This window comes from Anomalospiza imberbis, chromosome 8, assembly GCF_031753505.1.
Source record: "Anomalospiza imberbis isolate Cuckoo-Finch-1a 21T00152 chromosome 8, ASM3175350v1, whole genome shotgun sequence".
Taxonomy (NCBI): domain Eukaryota; kingdom Metazoa; phylum Chordata; class Aves; order Passeriformes; family Viduidae; genus Anomalospiza; species Anomalospiza imberbis.
In genome coordinates, this window is record NC_089688.1 from 1,984,219 (window position 1) to 2,005,164 (window position 20,946).

At 55.5% G+C, this 20,946-nt stretch overlaps 2 protein-coding genes across 5 annotated transcripts in view; one reads left to right on the top strand and one right to left on the bottom strand.

Annotated features, from left to right (window-relative positions):
• Positions 1 to 6,471: 6,471 nt before the first annotated feature.
• On the bottom strand, positions 6,472 to 15,090 carry CHST3 (carbohydrate sulfotransferase 3). 4 transcript variants are annotated; one of them, XM_068196931.1, is made up of 3 exons: positions 14,985 to 15,090; positions 8,882 to 9,086; positions 6,472 to 8,735 (listed from the first exon to the last, which is right to left on the bottom strand). In XM_068196931.1, the coding sequence occupies exons 2-3, from the start codon at positions 9,016 to 9,018 to the stop codon at positions 7,505 to 7,507; spliced, it is 1,368 nt and encodes a 455-aa protein (XP_068053032.1). In that variant the 5' UTR covers positions 9,019 to 9,086; positions 14,985 to 15,090; the 3' UTR covers positions 6,472 to 7,504. The 4 variants fall into 4 exon arrangements, with proteins under 4 accessions (XP_068053032.1, XP_068053033.1, XP_068053031.1 ...); XM_068196932.1 differs by lacking the exon at positions 14,985 to 15,090 and adding an exon at positions 9,431 to 9,548; XM_068196930.1 differs by lacking the exon at positions 14,985 to 15,090 and adding an exon at positions 9,368 to 9,497.
• A 4,777-nt stretch (positions 15,091 to 19,867) lies between these two features.
• LOC137478522 (prosaposin) overlaps positions 19,868 to 20,946 on the top strand; it is a 31,253-nt gene continuing 30,174 nt past the window's right edge. The window contains exons 1-2 of the mRNA XM_068198553.1: positions 19,868 to 19,882; positions 20,544 to 20,571. Coding sequence (XP_068054654.1) covers positions 19,868 to 19,882; positions 20,544 to 20,571 — 43 coding nt within the window. The remainder of the gene's footprint in view (positions 19,883 to 20,543; positions 20,572 to 20,946) is intronic.

Consider the following 20,946-nt stretch of genomic DNA (forward strand, 5'->3'; position numbering starts at 1 on the left):
GGCTAGGCGATCCGGGAGCTATGAATGTCCAGAGGCTGGGAAATACCCCCAGGGCAATAGTGCTGCAGGTCTGGTCCCTGTCTTTTCTCCTGGTACTGGCATGGTACCTGTGTGAGGAGGCTGCTGGAAGAGCCTGGCAATGGCTGGCTTTGGGAAAGCATCATTCAGTGCAAAAATTGTGAAAAACCAAACCCACCTCCATTTCTAAAGGGATGAACTCTGCAATTTGAATCTGGTTTAAGCTCTTCTGTAAAATTGCATGGACAGGCTTGCTTAGCACCCCTTGTGTATGAAGCCATCCCAGTCAGGGCAGGGTTCTCCTTACCTGTATAACTTCCTTGGTGTTTCATCTTGCTGGAGCAAAGCTGGATCAAAGGCCCATTCCTAGCAGATAAGGATGCTGAGAATGAGTTTTTACTTTCCAAACGCTGCTTTCCTGTCCCACTTCCTCTGCACCTTTGTGCCCAGCTCTGTCTTTTCCAGAGGCAGTTTTGGGCTTTTCATGACGGGCATTTTCCTGTATTTTACAGCACATACCCACTGCTGGGAGCAATCCATTACTCCAGCAGTACTCTGTAAATTTCCCCTGTCACCTGATGTTTTTCCCTTCCAGGTATACATGAGGGCTACCTTCAGGTGAACCCAGTTGGACAACAGAAGATCAGGACAACCTTTCAAAAAAAGGAGGAAAAATCTTCTGGGCCAGTGAGTTGGAGATGCACCAACAAGCAAGAAAAGGTCACTGGCAAAAAGAGTGCCCAGAGCAAACAGGGAGGGTAAAAGGGGCCTTTGTGAAAACCTCTCTCCCAACCCCAGGCAAACAGGAAGAAACTTGGAATACCCAAACCTGTGGCCAGTGTGAGCATTCAGTGTGCAGGTCAGAGCTCAGGTTTGGCAGGTGGGATGCTTGGATGATACTTCTCCAGCTGGGTGCACACAGGTGGTGAAAGTTCATCAGCCTCAGACAGGGGTTTTTCTCCTGCTGGTGGTTGGGGGGGCATGGACAGCTGGGCAGGCCCAGGGCAGTGATTGCCCTGCCATGCCCTGTTGCAGGCTCCCTGGACTTTTCCTCACAGCTGCCCCATGGACCAAATTCTCCCTGCAGGATGGCAGGGGGAAAAGGTGTAGGGAAGGGGCTCTGTGAGATGGTCTTGTCCCAGTTTGCCACTCTGAGACAGGCAGCATGGGTATATGTACCTGTGAGTCCTCTCCTCAGCAGGTGTAATCCAGCATCATCCAGAGCTGAGAGACATCCCTCTGAGGATGATTAATCCACGGATGGGTACAACAGTGCTGCGTGGGGAGACCTTAGGATGCCACAAGTGCCCCTGCTCTGCACTGGCCCAAATTCCTGTGAGCCACTGTATCTTTGTCCTGCCCTCCCTGATCATCAGGGCAGTTTGACATCCCTAATTTTGCAATAAAGCAGACAGGCTGGAAGAGGTATAACATTTCTCCCTTCACCCTCCTCTAGGGATCAGCTCTCCCACCTGGGCCAGGCTGAAGGCCCCATCCTTCCCTGCCAAGCCTGAGCTGCTGGAGACTGTTTCTGGCTCACAGCCATCTCTGTAAAACCCAAAATCCTCTCCTGTATCAGCAGCCTCACAGACCACATTCCCTCTACCCACAGACATGTCCTGCACATTGTCCTGTGACAGCCCCAGTGGCACCAGGGTGGCTGCAGCTCTCTGGCTGTGCCCCTGGAGGCTTTGCTTCAGGGAAAGGAGGATTTCCAGTCTCCCAGGGATGAGGGATTGCTCTAGACAAACTGCCTGGCCCTTCCTTGGCCCCCAGCTCCCTGTTTTGCCTGGGTGAGCTGGTTGTCCCCCATGCCTCAGGGAGCTCTGCTTCAGCCAAGGTGGAACTGTGTCAGTTCAGGGCAAAGAATCACCTGGAAAAAACAATTCAGACAGTTCTTGGCTGCTTTTAAACATCAGCACTGGCTATTTTATACCTTATACATAAAAATCTACTTTTAGCAGAAATGAACACGGTTCCACTTACATTTATTCTCTTCCCGACAAACCTCCTTTTTCATTTCCAGTTTTTCAGTGGCTTGAGAAGACAAGCTGCTTCCCATGGACAACAGCACCAAAATCACCCTATTTTGGTCAGGCTGGACCAGTGATGTGTATTTATAGGCATCATCTCTGTACATGCCAGCCCATAAATTGGTCACAGATCCCAGCCAGAAACGGGTGGGAAAGCCCCAGGGGTGAAATGCAATGGTCTCTGCAATTAAAGTGGTCTTTGTATCCATGAGAAGAGCCATGGGGAGCTGGGATCTCCCTCCATCCCACCCCAGGGCTGTGCCACAAAGCTGTTTTCCTTTTCCCTGGGATCACAGCGTGCTCTGTGCCAAGGTGCTGCCCAGCTCCTCTTTTCCTGCATGATACAGCAGGATGAGTTTGCCAGGCTCAGCGTGCTGTGGTGACAGGCTTCACCTCACCTGCCATCGCCACCTGCAAACTTGGCTCAAACCAAGGCAGGTTTTGGGGAAATGGGGGTGGCCAGGCTCATGTCAGCTCCTGGCATGGGGTGAGCAGGGACCAAGCAGGGCTGTCCTTCCCCTTGGAGAAAACCCCAGCTCAGACAGCTCCTGAAGCTGCCTCTGGGTTTTGTGCCATGCAGATCTTTCCTACCCCTCCAGAGCCAAGCATATAGCAGACATTGGGAATTTTACATGAATGCCATTTTGTGGGATTTCAGGCCTTGTTGTGATGTGATCCAGGCAGGTGCCAACAAGAAACTTTATCAGCTTTATTCATGTCAGCTGCCTGGCTGTAAGGATTGCAGGGATCTCCTTGGAAATTCTCTGGCTCCTCCAGCAGTGGAGCCCAGAGATTGACAGTGTGGTGGCAACTCTCTTTTATGGGATAACATGGTTTGTGGCATTAATCCTTGTGGGGTTGTAGAGAAGCATAAAGGATGTCAGTGGCTGGGGTTTCTTTGGGAAAAAGGAGAGGGCTTGTGCAAGCTCCTTTGCTCTTGGGGCAGCTTTTGAGAAAGAACAGCTTTCACTCCTGATGTGGGGAGTTTTCTTCCCCTTGCACCCCAGATTTCATTACAGTGAAAGCAGAGCATGGAATAAAACTGTGTCCTGAAAAAAATGGGCCTCACAGACAGGCAGCCTTTGTCCAAAGGTGTAATTACAGGATAAATATGGGATGCAGACCAAGAAATGCAGTCTGGTCAGGCATGCAGTCTCTTAGAAAAACACAACAGAAAACAAGGTTGTCATTTAATGCTGAAATGTCCACATGTGCTGCAGCCCTTGTGGGTCCCTCCTTGGCCCATGGATCTCCCCACTGATCCGGTGTTTGGATGGTGCAGCTGTAGCCATGGACCAGCTCCCTGCAAGAATCACACCAAGCCCCCACGAGGGAGAGAAGGAAAGGGTTGATCCAGCCTCCAGCAGAAGCCAGTGGGGCTGGGTGAGGGCAGGCAACTGCTGATGTGATGGATTTCCTTCCCTCCAGCCCTGTGCAGAAATCCCCTCTGATAGGGCTGTGAGGACACATGGGGGATTAGCTCGTCCGATCCCATTAAATGGAGCTGGAACAAGTGAGGAGAAGGGTGTGGGGGGTCAGAACAGCCAGCACAGGAGCCACCACTTCTGCTGTTTGGGAGAAACCTCATGCCAGGCTGGAAAAAGGCCTTTTTATGGATTTCTGTGGACCTGCCTGCTGGCTTGGCTTCATGGCCCAGCGGGGCCACCCGGGTGTTAAACTGCAGGGCATCTAAGGTGGCATTTCAGACACTTGCCCACCTTGACCGCTCTCCTACTTGGCACCAGCAGCTTCTGCCTCCAGCAAGAACTCTCTCCACAGCAAGCCCAGCCATGCCAGCATGGCCCCAGGCAGCTCTGAGTGCTCTGAGGGGGAAGCAGAGAAACAGCAGGATGTACCTGCTGTCCAAAGTCAACTCCGGATCAGACTGGCAGGAGGGAATCATTTCCCAGAAAGATCCCATTTACAGGGGAACAGCACATCCATCATTTGTTCAAGTTCTCCTTGGTGCTGCATCATCTTGTGCCACCTGCAATGACCCCAAGGAGAAGCAGTTTTGGCTGGTGGCCCTGTCCCACGGGACATGTGTCCCCTCGCTGTTCTGGGTTGCTTGTGGAAAAGGTCTCTCTGGTGATCATTAGCACCACCCCAATGTTCCCAAATTCACCCCAAAGCACAGCTGCAGCAGGCTGGGAGGTGAGCCTGGAGGCAGTACAGCTGCAGGTTGGGGTTCTTTTATTTCCCTGTTTTAAACCAAGCTTTAGTAGTGCTTTATTTCAGAAAGCTTAGATTTTTTGAAAAGAGGATTGATTTTTTTTTTTTTAAATTTTTTTTTGGTCATTGGTGTCTATGAGAAAGGGTGAGGCTGCATCCATTGCAGTGCCTGTTGTGGGCTTCCTGCACGGTCAGTCTGGATGCAGGTATGTCCTTGCTCTAAGGCAGTCTCTTGCTATGGCTTTCCCAATCCCTGCTTTCCCTCCCAAATCCATGCCTTTCATCCTCTACGGAAAGAGCCAGGCAAGGCCTGGCAGCAGCCAGAGCAGGCGGCCCCTCTTGTGGGGCGACAAACGTCCCCCCAGCCAGCTCAGGGGGAATTCAGCTGCTCCAGCCTCGAAGGGGCCGTGTCCCCTGTGGCTTCCTGATGCGCCTGGAGTCCGTGGGTTTAATGGGAGCAATTAGCCCCGCGGAAATCTGCATGGGTCGGGGGCATGTTTTCTCTCTGTCCTGAGACGTTTTTGACAGGAAGCTGGAGGGTGTCCAGGAACAATTGCTTATGCTTGGCTAGCAGTGCCGGGCTGGAGGCAGCCGGGCTGGAGGCAGCGCAGGTAAGAACAGGCGTAAGAACATCGCCGCCCCCTCGGGAACGGGGTGGCCAGCAGGAGCAGGGAGGTCGTTCTTCCCTGTACTCAGCACCGGTGAGGCCAAACCCTGAGTGCTGTGTCCAGCTCTGGCCCCTCAGTTTGGGAAGGACACTGAGTCGCTGGAGCGCGTCCAGAGGAGGCAACGAGGCTGGAGAGGGGCTGGGAACACAAACCCTGTGAGGAACCACTGAGGGAGCTGGGGGTGCTCAGCCTGGAGAAAAGGAGACCCAGAGGTGACCTTGTCACTCTCCACAACTCCCTGAAAGGTGGCTGTGCTCAGCTGGGGTTGGGCTCTTTCTCCAGGCAGCACTGACAGAACCAGAGGACACAGTCTCAAGCTGCACCAAGGGAAATACGGGTTGGATATTAGGAGGAAGTTTTTTTACAGAAAGGGTGATAAAATTCTGGAATGGTGTGCCCGGGGAGGTGGTGGAGTCACCATCCCTGCGTGTGTTTAAAAACAGACTGGATGTGGCACTGGGTGCCATTGTTTAGTTGAGGTGTTGGACTCAATGATCTTTAAGGTCTCTTCCAGCCTAGTCTATCTGTTCTTATCTGTTCTGTTCTCTGGCCTCGGCTCAGCCCAGCTCCCGCTTCCCTCACCGCTTATTTTCCGTGCTCCTGGATTTGCCTGTCCTTGCGCCCTGGACCCGGCTCTCCGAGCCCCGAAGCGCCTCCACCCGCGGTGGGATGGGAGGGGGATGCTGGCCACTCTCCAAGGTCCCCTCTTCAGCTGTGGCAGCGCCGTAGCTACTCACTCCTCATGCCGTTTCACAAACAATTACCCTAAAATTATTTTCTCTGCAAAATCCCACCCAATGGTGCTTTTTCAGAGGCATTTACCAGGACGCTGCGTCCGACTTCGTTCCCCTCATGCTGGCTGAGCTCTGTGGGCTTTTCCCAGCGCGCAGCTGCGGAATATCCATCTGACCTCAGTGACCCTGCTGCTTTCCCAGCAGGAAGCTCCCAGACAAAACCCGATTCACTCAGCAGCCCCAGGGCTGCTTGTGATGCCGAGAGCTGCGTGTGAGGCGGGGAGGAGGCTGACGCTCTCCATCGCCTGTGAGCGATGAGGGTTTGCCAAAAATCTCCACTTTTGTGCCCTTTCCCCATCCAGCTGGCACCGAGCACCCTGAAATCACACCTTGAAGCCTGATGCAGCCCGGGCCTGCTCGGAAAACCTCCGCAGCCGGGGCGGGCGGGCGGATGGCTGCCCGGGGCTCCGGTGCGGCTGCTCCCCGCCGGCCGGCCCCGCGCTCCTCAATGCCGCCTCTGTTCTCCCTCTTGGGTCAAAAACGCGGCTTTTGTGAGCTCAGCCCAGCCGCAGCCCTTCGCCGGAGCCCCAGCGCGTTCCTCCCAGCCGGCAAAGCGCAGCCCAGCTGTGGCCAGCTGCCGCCTCGCTTCATTTATTTATTTTTGCTTTTGGCCAACAGCTCTAGTTGGGGAGAAGGGGACATGTGGCTGCTGGGACCCCTCAGAGCTCGCTGGCAAGCCCGAGGTGGAGACAACCACTCTCCACCAAAATGCTTGACTTCTCCCTCAGGTGGCTGCCATAACCCAAAAAGACCTGGGGGAGAAGAAGAATGAGCTACAAAGAGGGCTAAAAATAGGCATTTTAATTAATGAAATGTGAATTGGAGGGGGCAGCTCGGCACTGAGTCAACATCTGCTAATGGCAAACACCCTGAAACTCCCTGGGCCTCTACCAGGTTTGGCCACCCATCCGTGCTGTTAGCACGTACTTCTGGGGCTCCCCCTGCACGGGGGACACCCACCAATACTAAGAAGACAGGAGATGCTTTGGACTCTGTTCTGGTGGTTTTGTTTTTAATCAGATCAGTCTGTCTTTCCACACTGCTGAAGTTCGAAGTCGCTGCTGCACGGGGTTGGGGGGGTTACAGCCCATCAGACCCTGGGGGCTGACCCAAGATCATACAGAAGGTGGTCTCCAGCTAAAACGTGACCTCTGTTCTGGGTGTCTCCCTTTGTGGTATGTTGTGCTGCTCTGATTTTTGGGCTTAGCTCCTTGACCAGCCTCCCCCTCTTTTTCACATAATAAATAAATAAATCCACCTGGTATGCAAATACACAGGGAAAAAAAGGAAATAAACCCAAACCTCCAAAACCAAGTTTGAAGAGCACCAAACCATAGTCACCTCATTTGGTTGTAGCCCAAGTGCCGTCCAGGGCTCTGTGGGCAGTTTCCAGTCTCTGCTGGTGTATGAAGGCACTAAACCAAGAAGGTCTCTGGGAGCTTGCTGGCACCACAGGAATTTTGTCCTTGTCCCGTCCCATCTGGCATGGGGGGTGGCAAGGCAGAGGTGCTTGGTCCTGTTCCCCTCTGCTTGCCATCACCCTCCTCTTCCTCAGCGCAGCTCCAGAGCTGGAGAGGTGGCCCTGTTGCCGACCCCACCACCCCTCACCCTTACCATTTCCCCATTCCAGGAGAAATTGTGTAATTCAGGCTCTGCAGGACTCTGGGGCCAGCTCTGCCAAGATGCTCCGGCTCCTGGGGCTGCCATCTGGCAGCTGCGAGGAGCATTTTTGGGAGCAGGGTCCCCCAGGTCGTCTCTGGACCGGCCGGGAGCACGGCCGCAGCCCCTCGTTCCGCCCCGCCGCCGTCGCCCCGTGCCGTTACGTGACCCAGGCAGGCTGTGCCTCCTCCAGCAGGCTGAAGGAGCGGTTGGCCAGTGCCGCGGGGCTGCTGGCCAGCTTGTAGCCAAAGAGCTGCATGGCTGGGGCGCAGGCGTCCTGCACCACCTGCGCCAGCTTGAAGGGCATGCTGAACCGCCACTTGTCAAACTGCTCCGAGGAGTTCTTGCACGTGGAGTAGACGCCGTTGCCATCGTGGGGAGCCTGCGTGTTCCTGCCAATCCACTCCTCCACCTGCTGGGTGAGGGGCAGCCCGGCGAAGCGGAACATCTCCCGTGCCTTCTGCAGCGGCGCCCGCGCCACATCCTCGTAGCGCACCAGCATGTAGCGGCCCCGCAGCCAGCCTGGCCGCCGCAGCCCCAGCTCCGCCGACACGCGGATGCTCTCGCAGTTGCCCCGCAGCCGCTGCACCTCCTCCTCGCGCAGCGGAGCCTCCCCTTCGGACGCCCACTTCTTCCAGGTCTCGTACTTACCGGAGAAGGCCACCATGCGTGAGGCCAGGACGGCGCGGGGGTCCCGCACCAGCTGGATGATGCGCAGGTCCAGCCGAGGGTCCTCCACCAGCGGCTGCAGGAACTCCAGCTGCCGGATGCGCACCGTCTTCAGGGCCACGTGCTGCTTGCGCCGGCACGCCTCGGCCGCCAGCGTGATGTTGAGGGGGCCGCAGCGGCGGTTCTTGCAGTAGTACTTCTCGAAGACCTTCTTGGTGCTGGGCGTGCAGACGGGCTCCTCGCACAGCGAGTGGCTAGAGCCCCGCCGAAACAAGAAGGGCGTCAGGTGGCCCTCGGGAACTGGTGAGATGAAGTTCTCTAAGATGTAGAGGTCGCAGAGGAGGAGCTGCTTGAGGACATCTCGGTAAACCAAGGCTGAGCCCACTGCGCTGGCTCCCCCCGGCAGGAAGGTCACCGTCTTCTCGACATGCCAGAGGGGCTCAAAAAGGTAGAAGATGCTGCCCTGCTGGTTGAAGAACTCCCCGACGAAGGAGGAGCCAGTGCGGGTGGTGGCCATCAGCAGGACGTGCCGCCGTGGCCCGGGGTCCCCGTCACCTCCCAGCTGCAGGGTGATGTTGTACAGGTGGGACCTCAGCTGGGAGAAGGCAGCGTCCAGCTCCTGCAGCGAGGCCAACGAGCTGTTCTTGGCCGGTGCTGGGCTGACCTCGGTGCTGTTGGCCTCTGCCAGTGCCTGCGGGGACTGCTTCAGCTTGTCCGACACCCTGTGGGGAGACCCAGCCCAGCCTGGAGGACAGCGGGACCACCCTGCATCCCAGCAGGGGACCTGGGGGGCTCCTGCTGCACAGGAGCCTGGGACTGGGGGAGAGGGGCTGCAAACCTTGGGGTGGCTCAGATGCCCACTGCCTACCTGGAGATGAAGTTGTTCTCCTTCTCGATGATGACGAGGCTGATGACGAAGACCAGCAGGACAGCGTACTTGCTCTTCATCTTCAAGCAGTGCAGCAGCTCCCGGATATCCTGGGGCAAAGCGCGTCGGATCTCCATTGGGAACACACACAGGTCCCTCGTGCACACTGGGAAGGTGTCTTGGGCTAGGGCCTTGCCAGCCCTGCCTGTGGGGAGAAGAAGGCTCAGCATGGCGATGCTTCCCTGCAGGCAGGGTCAGAGGCTGACAAAGGCTGGACAAGAGCAGTAAAAAAGTGGAAGCTCCTCCCTCCAGCTCCATCCCACCCCCGAGGAGCAGCAGCCTGAATGCCCCATCGGCTGCTCCTCCTCCTTCCTAAAATATATCTGCCTGACAGGACCCCTTCCCATGCTTCCACCAGCCGCCCCTGCCCACCCTGAAACCCAATCCCTGCCATCCGACAGCTGCCTGCTTCCCGCTGGCAAAAACCTGCTGCTGCCAGCGAGGGAGCCCCTGGATCATCCGGATCTTCGGCACATGGTGCCTCCCAACCTCTGGAAAGGGGAGGGTTGGAGGCTCCACTGTAGGGCCCCAGTGCGGGGCTGAGCAGCTTCCGCCTTCCCCCAGCATGGCAACAGCAGCTGCTGAGCCTCGAAAATGAAACCCAGAGAGTTTTCAGGAACAAGTGCGGGCCGGAAAACACTGCTGCTGCCAGTCCCCCTCGGGGAGTAGAATGCTCCGGGGGTGGTTTTTGCCAAAAAAGAAAAAAAAAAAAAAAACAAAAAAAACAAAACCCAAATGATGATGCAGCTGCTTGGTGTGGGATGTAAAACCAAGAGACTTGGCATCCCCACCCAGCAGAAAAGACCTCCCCCCAGCCTCTCCTTCAGCGCCTGAACCGGGGTGTTGCTGGAAACCGCTCCGAGTCACACCAAACCCACACCCCAGCAGGAGATTTTGGGTGCCGCAGCTGCTGTTTCGGGCTCTAGGGCAGGTCCCCAGTGTGTAGATTTACACCTCTAGGCTGTGCTGGCACCTGCCACCTCCCGGGGTGACGCCGTTCACTCATCCCGCTTTCTTGGCCAGACTTTCAGTGACTCAGGGAAAGTCTATTTAGCCTTGGCTGGGCTCCGCCAGCGCGACCCAGGCAGCCCGTCCCACCCCTGCTCTTGGGGTGAAGGAGGGGAGCCAGGCAGTGCCCCATCCTTCTGGGGGACTCCAGGGTTTGCTGCAGGGGAGATGCCCTGGCCAAGCCTCAGCATCTGCAGCCCCTGGCAGAGCGTGGAGTGGGGAAGCCCTGCCAGGCATTGCGTCACGTTGCAATCTCTTCCGCGTCATGCTCGGCCAAAAAGTGCATTTTTTAGTGTTGCTCGCTGAATGCCCCTCCGGCTGGGACGGAGGGAGCATGAGCAGGAGGGGTAGGATGTATCCCGTGCCCAGGGCAGCACCCCAGCCTGTCAGGTTCCCAGTCCTCTCTGTGAGAACCAGGATTTTCCCATCTTGAGCAAACCACTCAGCTCCCGAGGCTTGGCTTCCAGCCATCTCCTTTCCAGCAAAACCTTCTAAAAAGAGACATCCACACCCACGCACCCAGGAAACTCAGGATTTAGTGGGATGCAGGGAAGTGGAGCCGAGATCCCTGGCACACGTGTGTGTGTGTGTGTGTGTGTGTGTGTGTGTTAGTGTGTTTAACAGCCCTGTTAGTTTAGTTTGTCATCACACCGCTCCTCAGGGACAGGCCAGCAGCCGGGGCAGGTGCCTTTCGCCAGCCACCCCTCATATCCCCCCTCCTCGGTCGTGCCCCCTCGATGACAGGATTTGTCAGAGTATTTGAGCAACCGGAGAGAAAAAAAATCAAGTACACAAAGTCCTCGGTGTGTGGCCCGGTCTCAGAGTCATGGCATGCCAAGGGGCAGTGATCTGCATCCCTGCCCTCGCCTGGGGCCAGGGACAGTCCCCACGCACAGGGAATGGCATCAGCCGCTTCCTCAGACAAATCCCTGGGCAAAGCCAGCCCCGGGTTTTCCCCTCTAATGCCCCCAGCTGCCTGACCACAAACGAGCCACAGACCAGGAATTATTCACAGGGGTGACACAGAGAACCATGTCCGGTAGCGCTGGCAAAACCCTCATTCACAGGCCCAGGGCAGACATCATTCATTAAATAAACAACCGGCTGCAAATCCCGCCTGGGACCCGCGGGGTGGCAGCGACAGGCGCGGGGGGCCCCCTCAGGGCTGAGCTGTGGGGCTGGGGACATGCGGGTGACCTGGTGAGGCTGCTTGGCATCCTAAAGCTCTTCCTTGCTGGGGCCCGCGATTCTCAGCCCAGCTGGGGCACTGCGCAAGCCACAAGCGTCCCTTTGTGAGGGGGAACAGAGGGGCTCTGTGTCCCCTGCACGTTCCCTTCAGGGCTCTGCTGGGATGGGATGGATGAGGAGAGCCATCAGGTGTTGCTGCTGCCCCAGGGTGCCCTGCCAGTGCCCACTCCTGGGGAATGCACCTGTGTGAGCAGAGAGAAGGATGGACATCATCTCTGGAGACAGCAGGCAGCGTCCTCTTGCTCTCCACATCCCAAAGCAAAGCGGAATAATTTCCAGGAATGCTAAATTGAGATGCTGCGGATGGCAGCACCCACAGCTCAGATGCTGCTCCCTGCCTTTTCCTATCCCTCAGGCTGGGAGTGCTTTTCAATTCAGCAGGGATGGCTGCAATTCCCATTGCAGAGATGATAATAGGATTTATGGATTTCCCAGAAGAGTTAAAGCCAGAAAAATAACTTTTTTTTGGGGTGGTGTTGGGGATTTTGTTCCCATGCAAATCTGACCAGGTGGGATCTGCCACTACCAGCAAGTTAACTTCACCTTGCCACAGCAAGAAGGAAGGACTTGGACAGTAATGGAGACACCAAATCATTCCAGTCTGCTGGAGCAAGTTGCTTTGTGGGATGGATGTTCCCACTGGTGGTGCAGGTGGGGTGAAAAGAGCAGAGGCCCTGTGAGAGGAAGGAGGGAAGGGTTGCTCGTGTCACCCTTCTGCAGGGCATTCCACAGGACTGTCTGACTGGAAGAGCAGAGCAGGGGTTTTGAGCTCTCTTTTGGGAAAGGGAAGGTCTTACACAAAGCCTTGGGGCTCTCATTCCCCATCTCTGGCTGCCCTGAACCCCCACCAGGTGAGATCCAGGAAAGAAAGATGCCTGTGGCTGCCAGGGGCAGCCAGCTGGAGGTGAGACTGGATGAAGTCACATTTTCCTCTGGTGACTCAACAGGCAACAACTGAGCTCTGGACACAGAAAGGCAATGAAACACCCACGTGCAAGAGTTCCCTTCCTGCCTGAGATCCTTCTGACCATCCAGCCCTCATCCATGCCCGTGCATCCCTCCATGGAAGCCCACAGTGACCTGCAGCTGAGCTCGCTGCCCCTGGCACTGCTGCTGCACTGAGTAATTCCCTCCGCGGTCCTTTGCTTCATCAGACTTCCAGCAGACACTGGGATCAGCAAAACACAGGGGCGGAACAACAAAGAGATAAGGAGCACGGGCTTATCTGCTCTCCGTGCTGCTCTTTGTCTGCAACCTAAGGAAAAAAAAAACCCTCTGTATTTATTCTTTCAACTATTTCTGCTTCCAACTTCCTCCCGAGGCTGCCCTTGGGAAACGTGCCACCAGAGTTTCCCTCTTTGCTTTCATCTCCTAGCAATTTTCATCCTGGTCCTGGCTGTCCTCCAAGGCATGGCACAAGCACAGCACTGCTTCGGTTTGCCCTGCGGCGCAGCTAAGGAGCCTGTCCAGGCAGGTATTTTTTGGTTAAAAACATGTCTAGTCAAGCTAAAAAAAAAGAGGGGAAAAAGTCCCCTCCTACAATGTTTATAAAGTTGCCGAGAATAGTCACAATCCTCATCAAATTGAAGCCTGGAAAGTGCCCATTGGAGGAGAAAGTTGGGAGTGGAAAGTCCTTCTGACTCAGAGGTTGCACTCAGGAGCAGCAGCAGGAACGGTGTTGGTACAAACAGGCACCACTGGAACAACATTGTATTCATTGCACGAGCTCTCAAACTCCAGGTGCATGAGGTTGTCTCCTGTCCACTCTTTACTGTCCCACCTGCTCTCTGTGATGACCCAGATGAGCTGTCCTTGTTCCTCATGTCCCAAAAACCACTGTGCAGAAGGGGTGTAGAGGCTGGTGAGGGCACAGTAACGTTGGTGACAGGACCAGCACAGGCTTCATGGCCAGGACAGACAGGTCTTTTCTCTCCCTCGCCTTGGTGGTGTCCAAAGCAAGTATTCTCCTGACCCAGCAGAGAGGAGAGCTGCTGCTCCTGCCCCTGGTGAACCCAGTGGGGCTCAGAGACATCAGTGCTGGGCACGGGGATAAAACACGAGCATCTGCCAGGCAGGGACCAGCCTCTGGAGTTGGATCTGGACCAGGACCCAGCTAAAACACCTTCAACCTTGAAACCAACCCGCTGGCAACCACAGACACGGCTGGGGTGGGGTTTGCAGCACCACCTGCAGCAAAGGTGAGCAACTGAACGCGCCGAACTGCTGGGCAGCGAGGGGAGCGACAGAGCGGACCACCAAGACGGGTGAGAGGACTGCCCGGCCCTGTTCGCTCGGCGCCGGTGGCACAATGCCGGCTGCTGTGCGTGCCGACGGCCCCCGGCCACGCTGGGAACCGCAAATGCCCGTCCCTGCTTCAATGAGCCCTTTCTTTGGGGCGCAGAGCCCACGGTCCCTCCCACCGCCCCACACTCCTTCCCCTCACTGCTCCACGCTCGACTGGAAGCTCCTCGGCCAAACCCACCCCAAAAGCAGGGATACGACGCTCTCTGTGCCCGCCTCTGCTCCCCTTTCAGCCCGAGACAGGCGCCGGTAACGCTCCAGGGATGCAGAAGGGACTGGTGGCAAGAGATGTTGGCCGAGAGGACAGTGAGCTGTGCTCGAGTCGGCGCAGGGAGACTGGGGGTGTGAAATCGAGCCGTACGCTGAAGCAACATGGCAGATGTGGAAAAATTGCAGAGTTAAATGCCTGTCCTGGTGTAGTGTTGTAAGTCGTTGGCTGTGGAAAAGGAGACGCTTTCCTTCAGGCACCAAAGCCAGGCTCGGTGCAAAGGCAGAGGGGTGTGGGCAGCTCTCCCCAGTGTGGCCGGGAACAGCTGCTGAAATCCCGGCAGGCATTGAGGGATTAGCCTTTCCCCTTTTCTGCTGGGATAGCCTTTTCCCCCCAAGGTACCCCCGTGCCATCCAGGTCCCGTCTGGGGCCGTGGGGGTGTCAGAGTCCCAGCTCCGGCAGAAATGTCGCTGGCTCCCGGACGCCGGGAGCCGGCCGAGGGCCGGCGTGCCCCGGTGGCCCCGGGACAGGAGGGGAAAGGGTGCGAACAACTTTCCAGTGCTCCCTGCTAGGGGCTGACAGGACGGATGATGCAACTCCGGGATGGTTGTGAGAAACTCTCCTTTTCCGAAGTCTCCTTCTGTCGCCCCAAACGCGCTCCGCTCCGGACGGAGGCTCGGCGCTGCCGCTGCAGAGCTCGATCCTATTCCACTGATCTTTTTTCCTCTGTTTTTTTTTTTTTTTTTTGGTGGTTTTTGTTTTTTTTTTGTTTTTTTTTTGTTTTTTTTTCCCCCGAAAGAAAGGCACGGGGAGAGCTGCTGAGCAGTCATGTGCTGGGAGGACTTTCGGCAGCAGGGCGCTGGGATCCCGCTGTCCGCCGAGGGGAGGGAGGCAGAGGAGGGAGGCACCGCCGGCGCTGCCCCGCTGCGGGAGCGGGCGGCGGGGGGCCCCGCACCGAGACAAAGGAGCGGCCGAGGCCGGAGGGCACACAAAGGAGCCGGCGGAGCCCGGGGCCGCCCCGCGGGGGGATGCGGCCACCGAGCCCCGGGCTCCCGGCCGGCCCCGCTCCCCCTGCCCGGGCCGGGGGGGGTTGAGCTCGGGGCCGCGGCCCCTCCTTGCACGCCCAACTTCCCGCAACTCCCCGCCGCGCTGGGAAAGACTCGATCCCCGCCGCCATCCTCCCCCTCGCCCCGGGGCTCCCGCTGCCCATCGCGCCGGTCCCGGTTCCCGGCTGCGCTCCGGCCCCGGCCCCGTCGGTCCCGAACCCGCTGCACCTACCCGGCGGCGGCCGCTCCGCGGGGCGAGCTCGCCCGGTCCTGCCGTGCGGGAGGAGAGAGAGCAGCGGGTCCCCTGCTTTTCTTCACGGTGCTGTCATCCTCCCTCCCTCCCTCCCTGATTCCCTCCCTCCCCTCTTCCCTCCCTCCCTCCTTCCTTCCTTCCTTCCTTCCTCCCTCCCGGGGCAGCGGCGGGGGGAGCGGTCCCGGCGACAGGACGCGGGTCCCGGGGCGGGGCCGGGCCGGGTCCCCGGGCCACCCCCCCGCTGCCCCCACCCCGGCACGCCACGCCGGGAAACCGGGACCTGCCGGCCCCAGCCTCGGGATCGCTGGAAGGGATCGCCAGGGCGCTGGGGTGGGGGAAAGGGGGAAAGTGGGGTCCTGGGAGCCCACGGACACCCCGCGGAATTGTCCCGCCTGGGCCAAGGCGAGTCCTCTCCCGGGCACCACGGGGTGATTTGGGCTGTAGGCTTCCTACCCAAAGCAGGGCCACACTGGGGTGGTCAGGGCTTTATCCTGCAAACCTCCAAGGATGGAGCTAGTACAACCTCTCTTTGCTCACTGCTGTACTGTCATGGTTTGACACTGGCGCGATGCCAGCGCCCCCATGAAAATATACTTTTTTAAATAATTGCTGTGAGATGTGATCAGGAACAGAGCAGAGCAGGCCCATCTTAGTAACAAAGGAAAGAACTTTATTAAACTACTACTACTAGAAAAACTACAAACACTAAATCCTGGATGAAGACTTTCTAAAACACCCCTCCTCCTCCCACTTAAATTCTAAACAAACTCAACAGTGAGACACCACCCAGGATCTTGATCAAGTTGCTCCCCTTCAGATATTCAAATACTCAATCTTTCAAGGGAGACAGGAGTCTCTCCTGTGACACAGACTCCCCAGGAAACACAATTGCCACCCTTGTGTTTCCATGTCACACATGGCAACCGCCCGGAGAAAATCTGCCATGGTGACACTCTCCTTTCCATGTCACAGTGCTCTCACCACCGTGCATGGACAGACTGCTCACAGGGCTCCTTTAAGGATGCTTTGCCATGGACCAAAAGAGACAACAGTTCAGTTTCTCATCTTGGGACTACAGTCCCCCCCATTTTCCCCTGGGGCTGAGGGTCCAAGAACAGAGGTCTTCTCCTCTTCTTTTTTCTTGAAGATAGAGGGCTTTTCCACACCTTCTCTCTACTCCTCTGCTGGTAATCACTGAAACAGGTCTCCTGGCACACCAACGCACCACCCTAAGTGCAGCCTCTGTCAGGAGAATTTGGTTCAGTCTATGGCTAACAAGAGAAGTCCAGCCACAAGCCACTCCATCATCTCCTTCCAACTCGAGAATTTCTTCTTCCATCATCTCGGATCCCAGACTGTCTCTCTTCTACTTCAATTCAAGGAGGAGGAATATTTTACAAAGCCTTCATTTCTCAGGAAAGGGTTAAAAGTTCAGACTCCCTGGACGGCTGATATCTCTGCCCAGCAGCCGATTCCCAAGGCCAAGGCTGGGCGCCTTCCCCCCCCCCCCCCCTTCTCCTCCGCGCCGGCAAAGTTACAGGTGCCGTCCGGACTCTCTATCTCTTCCCTCTTGGTGGGGGGATGACAAAGACATCTCTGCTTCTCTCCACCCTTCTGTCCACAGGAGCTGGCTCGGTTCCAGTCCTTCTACCCCTCGGCTCACCTCGACCAGGCCTCATGGCTTCCCCTCCCCCACCCAGCCCCATGGCTGGGCAGGGGAGATCTGCACAGCACCTTGACCGGAACCAAAGAGAGCGAGCTCTTGGGAGTTCTTGCTTTTAACCCCCTGTGTTCTCAGAGGCGTATCCCTATCTTCAGTGGTCACTTCAGGTGCCAATATCCAAACTTGACCACTGATTGGTTTGACCCAACTTCCTGGGAAAAAAAAATCACTTCCATGTCAAACCACGACATGTACTGGAGAAATTGTTCTTTCTATCCACTCCAAACCTCTCCTTCCCTGGGTCTCACCATCCCATCATTTGAGGAACCTGGCTCCATCTCTGTGACCACCTTGTGGCAACGTTCCTCTTTGTTATCCTCAGCTAAACTGGCTTCAAGGTCAGCACCTTCCTCCCCAGACTCCACTTTGTCCCCGTACAGGAGCTGTGGGGGGGTTGGTCCCACTGTGGTGTGATGCGCTGTGCTGGTGAGGTCACATCTCTGTGCTCCAAGAGGGCAGGAGTGAGAGCATCCTACTGGGAGCAGCCCAGGAGCATTGGGGGACACCGGCTGTCACTGTCCCTGAAGGTCAGGCTTAGGGTCTGGAGCATTAAATCCTACAGAAATGACTATTTTGGCTGAAGTGCAGAAATTCACCCAGCTCCCTCAGAGCCCTGTAATGGTAGACACCAAGGAGCTGAAAGACATCTGGCTCTGCAAGCAGAGAGAGATCCAAAAAACTTTCCGCCTTCTTTCACATTCCTGGCATAGTTTTTCTGCTACGCATGTGGCATAGACAGCAAAATGCAAGTTTTCTTGGCATTTAAGTGTGATGATCAACGTCGTTCATCGCTCCTCAGTGGCTTCCTGTGAGCCAAGGTGATGGGGATGGGTTTGCATGGAGAGTGCCAGCAGCTGGTGGCACAGCTGGTATGCAGACAGCAAGCCTGGGTGTGATCCTTTCCCTTTCCCTTTCCCTTTCCCTTTCCCTTTCCCTTTCCCTTTCCCTTTCCCTTTCCCTTTCCCTTTCCCTTTCCCTTTCCCTTTCCCTTTCCCTTTCCCTTCCCTTCCCTTCCCTTCCCTTTCCCCTTCCCTTTCCTCTTCCCTTTCCCTTTCCCTTTTCCTTTTCCTTTTCCTTTTCCTTTCCTTTTCCTTTTCCTTTTCCTTTTCCTTTTCCTTTTCCTTTTCCTTTTCCTTTTCCTTTTCCTTTTCCTTTTCCTTTTCCTTTTCCTTTTCCTTTTTCCTTTCCTTTTTTCCTTTTTCCTTTTTCCTTTTTTTCGTGGTTTTAGCAGGCACCCACAGCCAGTGGCTCTGCAATCCAGCTGCAGATAGGCAGGATAGCTCTGGTAACTCCGGGGCTTTGGCTTTTGCAGCGCTGCTGATGGAGCCGGGGTGCAGGGCAGTGTCTCTGAAGTGAACTCTGCCTAAACCCAGGGCTGGCAGGATCAGGCCTGGGTAGGCTGTCAGGTTGATCAGGTCATAAAGGAGCAGATAAGTCTGGCTGGCCGCACACCGCAGTTTTGTGAGGTTTTGAGATGGGGCAAAACGTTTTTAAGCTCCTCGCTTCTTATTTCAACCGGAACAGGGCATTCTGCCTCGGATTTTGTGGGCAAAGATCTCGGCAAAAATACAACCCTAAGATGCAAATAATTTTGAGGTGAGGGCAGAGAGAGGCTGGTGGGCAGCTGAACACCCACACTGTCTTTGTAGTAGGATGCTTTTGCGGCAGTCCCGCGGGTGGCAGGAGCAGAGGAGGGGCCTCCCCTGGCTGTGGGGCACAGCCTGAGCCCGCAGCGTGCTCCCTGCCAGCTCTGCAGGCACACCAGGGGCTGGGGACGGAGATCACCCTCCTGCTTCATCAATAATGAAGCGGGCACAGGGAGGAACAAAGTGGCTCCTGCACCCCTGGCACTGCCGAGAGAGGCGGCGGGAGAGGCAGGGAGTTGTGTTTCCTCCGCCCTTCGCTTACCTGCGGGATCACATTCCCTCCGTCGCCCATTCCTCCTCCCCAGGGATAACAGAGACGCTGCTCCTCGCTCCCTGTGCTGCACAAGGGCGTGGAGGCAAAGGAGCAGTCCCCAGAATGACATCAGGAGCAAGGAAAGGGCGACGTGTCTCTATAGCAACCAGGATGCTCTGGGTTTTCGGGGAATAACCAGCGTCTGCTGGTTAAACCGAGCATCTGCTGCTGGTTCTACACCCTCGGTTCAAGCTGATGATGTGGCAGTGACCAGGTCGGGCTTCATTTAAAAAAAAAAACTCCACTGGTTTTGCCTCTGTTGGCACCAGGGCAGCATCTGCCTAGGACACTGGCATGATAAAAAGCATTGTGCCGTCTCACAGGATTGCTTCAACAAATTGGGAATAAAATAGAGGTAATCAGTTATTTTTGGGTGGTAAAATCTACTTAAACTGTAGGAGACAAAATGGTGTGGAAATTCGAGTTAATCTGTAGGGAAGAGAAGGATTTGAGGTAAAAATGAGGTAATCAACAGGTAGGAAAAATTTTATCCAGAAAACTTCAGTTTATCTGTAAGGCACAGCAAATAATTTGGGGGTAAGATCTGAGATGATCTGTAGGGGACAGAATGATATTTTTTTGCAATAATCTAGAGGTAATCGGCAGGGTTTTTTTTTAGTGGCAAAATGTAGGCAATCTGTTGGGGAAAGAATGAGCATTTTGGAGATAAGATAGAGGTAGTCAGATGGTTCTTTTGATTGTAAAACCTGTGCTAATCTGTAGAGGACAAATGAACTTTTGAGGGCTAAATGTGAGTTAATCTCTAGGGAACTCAGTCTTCATCACAGATTATTGCACAATATCATCTTTTCAGTTTGAAAAACATCTAACTCAATGAGCAGCAGGACTGATCCATGTCCCAAACCACTTCCACCTTTTTTAAACACCAGTGGCTTCATCTGCTGGGAGCAGAAAGTGGGAAACCATGACAAATAAATGTAGGGAGATATCAGGGAGTTACAGACTGGTTTAGGTTGGAAAAAACCTAAAAGATCACCTAGTTCCAACCATGAAATCTATTTTCCCTCTATATTATCTAAAGCCCTTTGAGCTGGTAAGAGTTAAAAGCAAATCTGATCTTCGGGGAGCAGGCTAACTTGCACTTTCCTTTGGCATAATAAAGCATTGCTATTTCTGCACCTTTTTAAGTCTCCAAAGCTTGTTTAAAATGAAATGCCTCATGTGGATGCTGAGTGTGAGACTAGAAAACCCCAAAGGATGCAATTTATTGGCAGAAGACTTTACAATTCCTCCTCTTTTCCTTTTCCCAAAGGAAAATAAGCAATAACTAACAATTTCCCCTGCCACTGAAGAGGGAGCAGGTTCATCCCCGTGCCAGGGTGTGGGTGTATCACCCCGGAGCTGGGAGCAGGGTGTGCGTGGGTGTGTGCACAGCCATCCCAGGGGCTCCAGTTTCCCATAACCTGCACCAGGCCTTCCCAAGGAAAGCACTTTCAGTGCTTTAATGAGAGCTCCTGACTCCCTGGCTATTGGCTGGTACCAGGAAGGTGAGTGTGAAAATCCTCCTTATCTTCCAAGGGCTGAATGCTGTTTTTAATCACTGATCCACCTGTCCTTGGACTTTTCCTCTTAAAGCTTCCCACATAAACCTCACAAGGGAGTTTCCATCCTCTGTGCCAAGGCTCTCCTGCTTTTCATGTGGAAGGCAGAAGTAAGAGTTGAAACTTTTCTAGGGTTTTTTGTTTGGTTGGGGTTTTTGTTTGTTTGTTTTGTTTTGGGGTTTGTTTGCTTGTTTGGCTTTTGGGGTTATTTTTTGGTTTGTTTTTATGTTTGTATGAATAATTGAACACTGCTATTCCCTCCTACTGGGAAACCTCTCTCCTTGTAACCATCAGCGGGGTGTTCCACCCTCTCTGCCGCTGATGGGTCTCGTGTCAAAGAAGGCTGTAAAAAAGCCAAGCTTGGGAACTCCGTGTTTTTTAGCCCGTTTTCCGAGCCCGGGGCTGCAGCCGCTCCTCTCACCGCGCTCCTGCTGCCATCTGCCGACCGACCGCTGCCCCTCGCCTCGCTGCCCGCGGCTCCCGCTGTCTGGAGCGGCTGCTGCCCTGGGTTTGGAGGGTTCCTCTCCCGGGGAGCCCAGCTCCCCCCGTGCTTCCTGGCCCTGCAGGCTGGAGGGGGAAAGCGAGAGCTGCCAGACCCCACATCTGCTTTTTCTGTATCTCCTTCCCCATCTCTTCTGTGGATTTACCCAAAAAAAGCACACAGGGAGCGCCCGTGTGCTCCCTGCCTCAGCCTTGT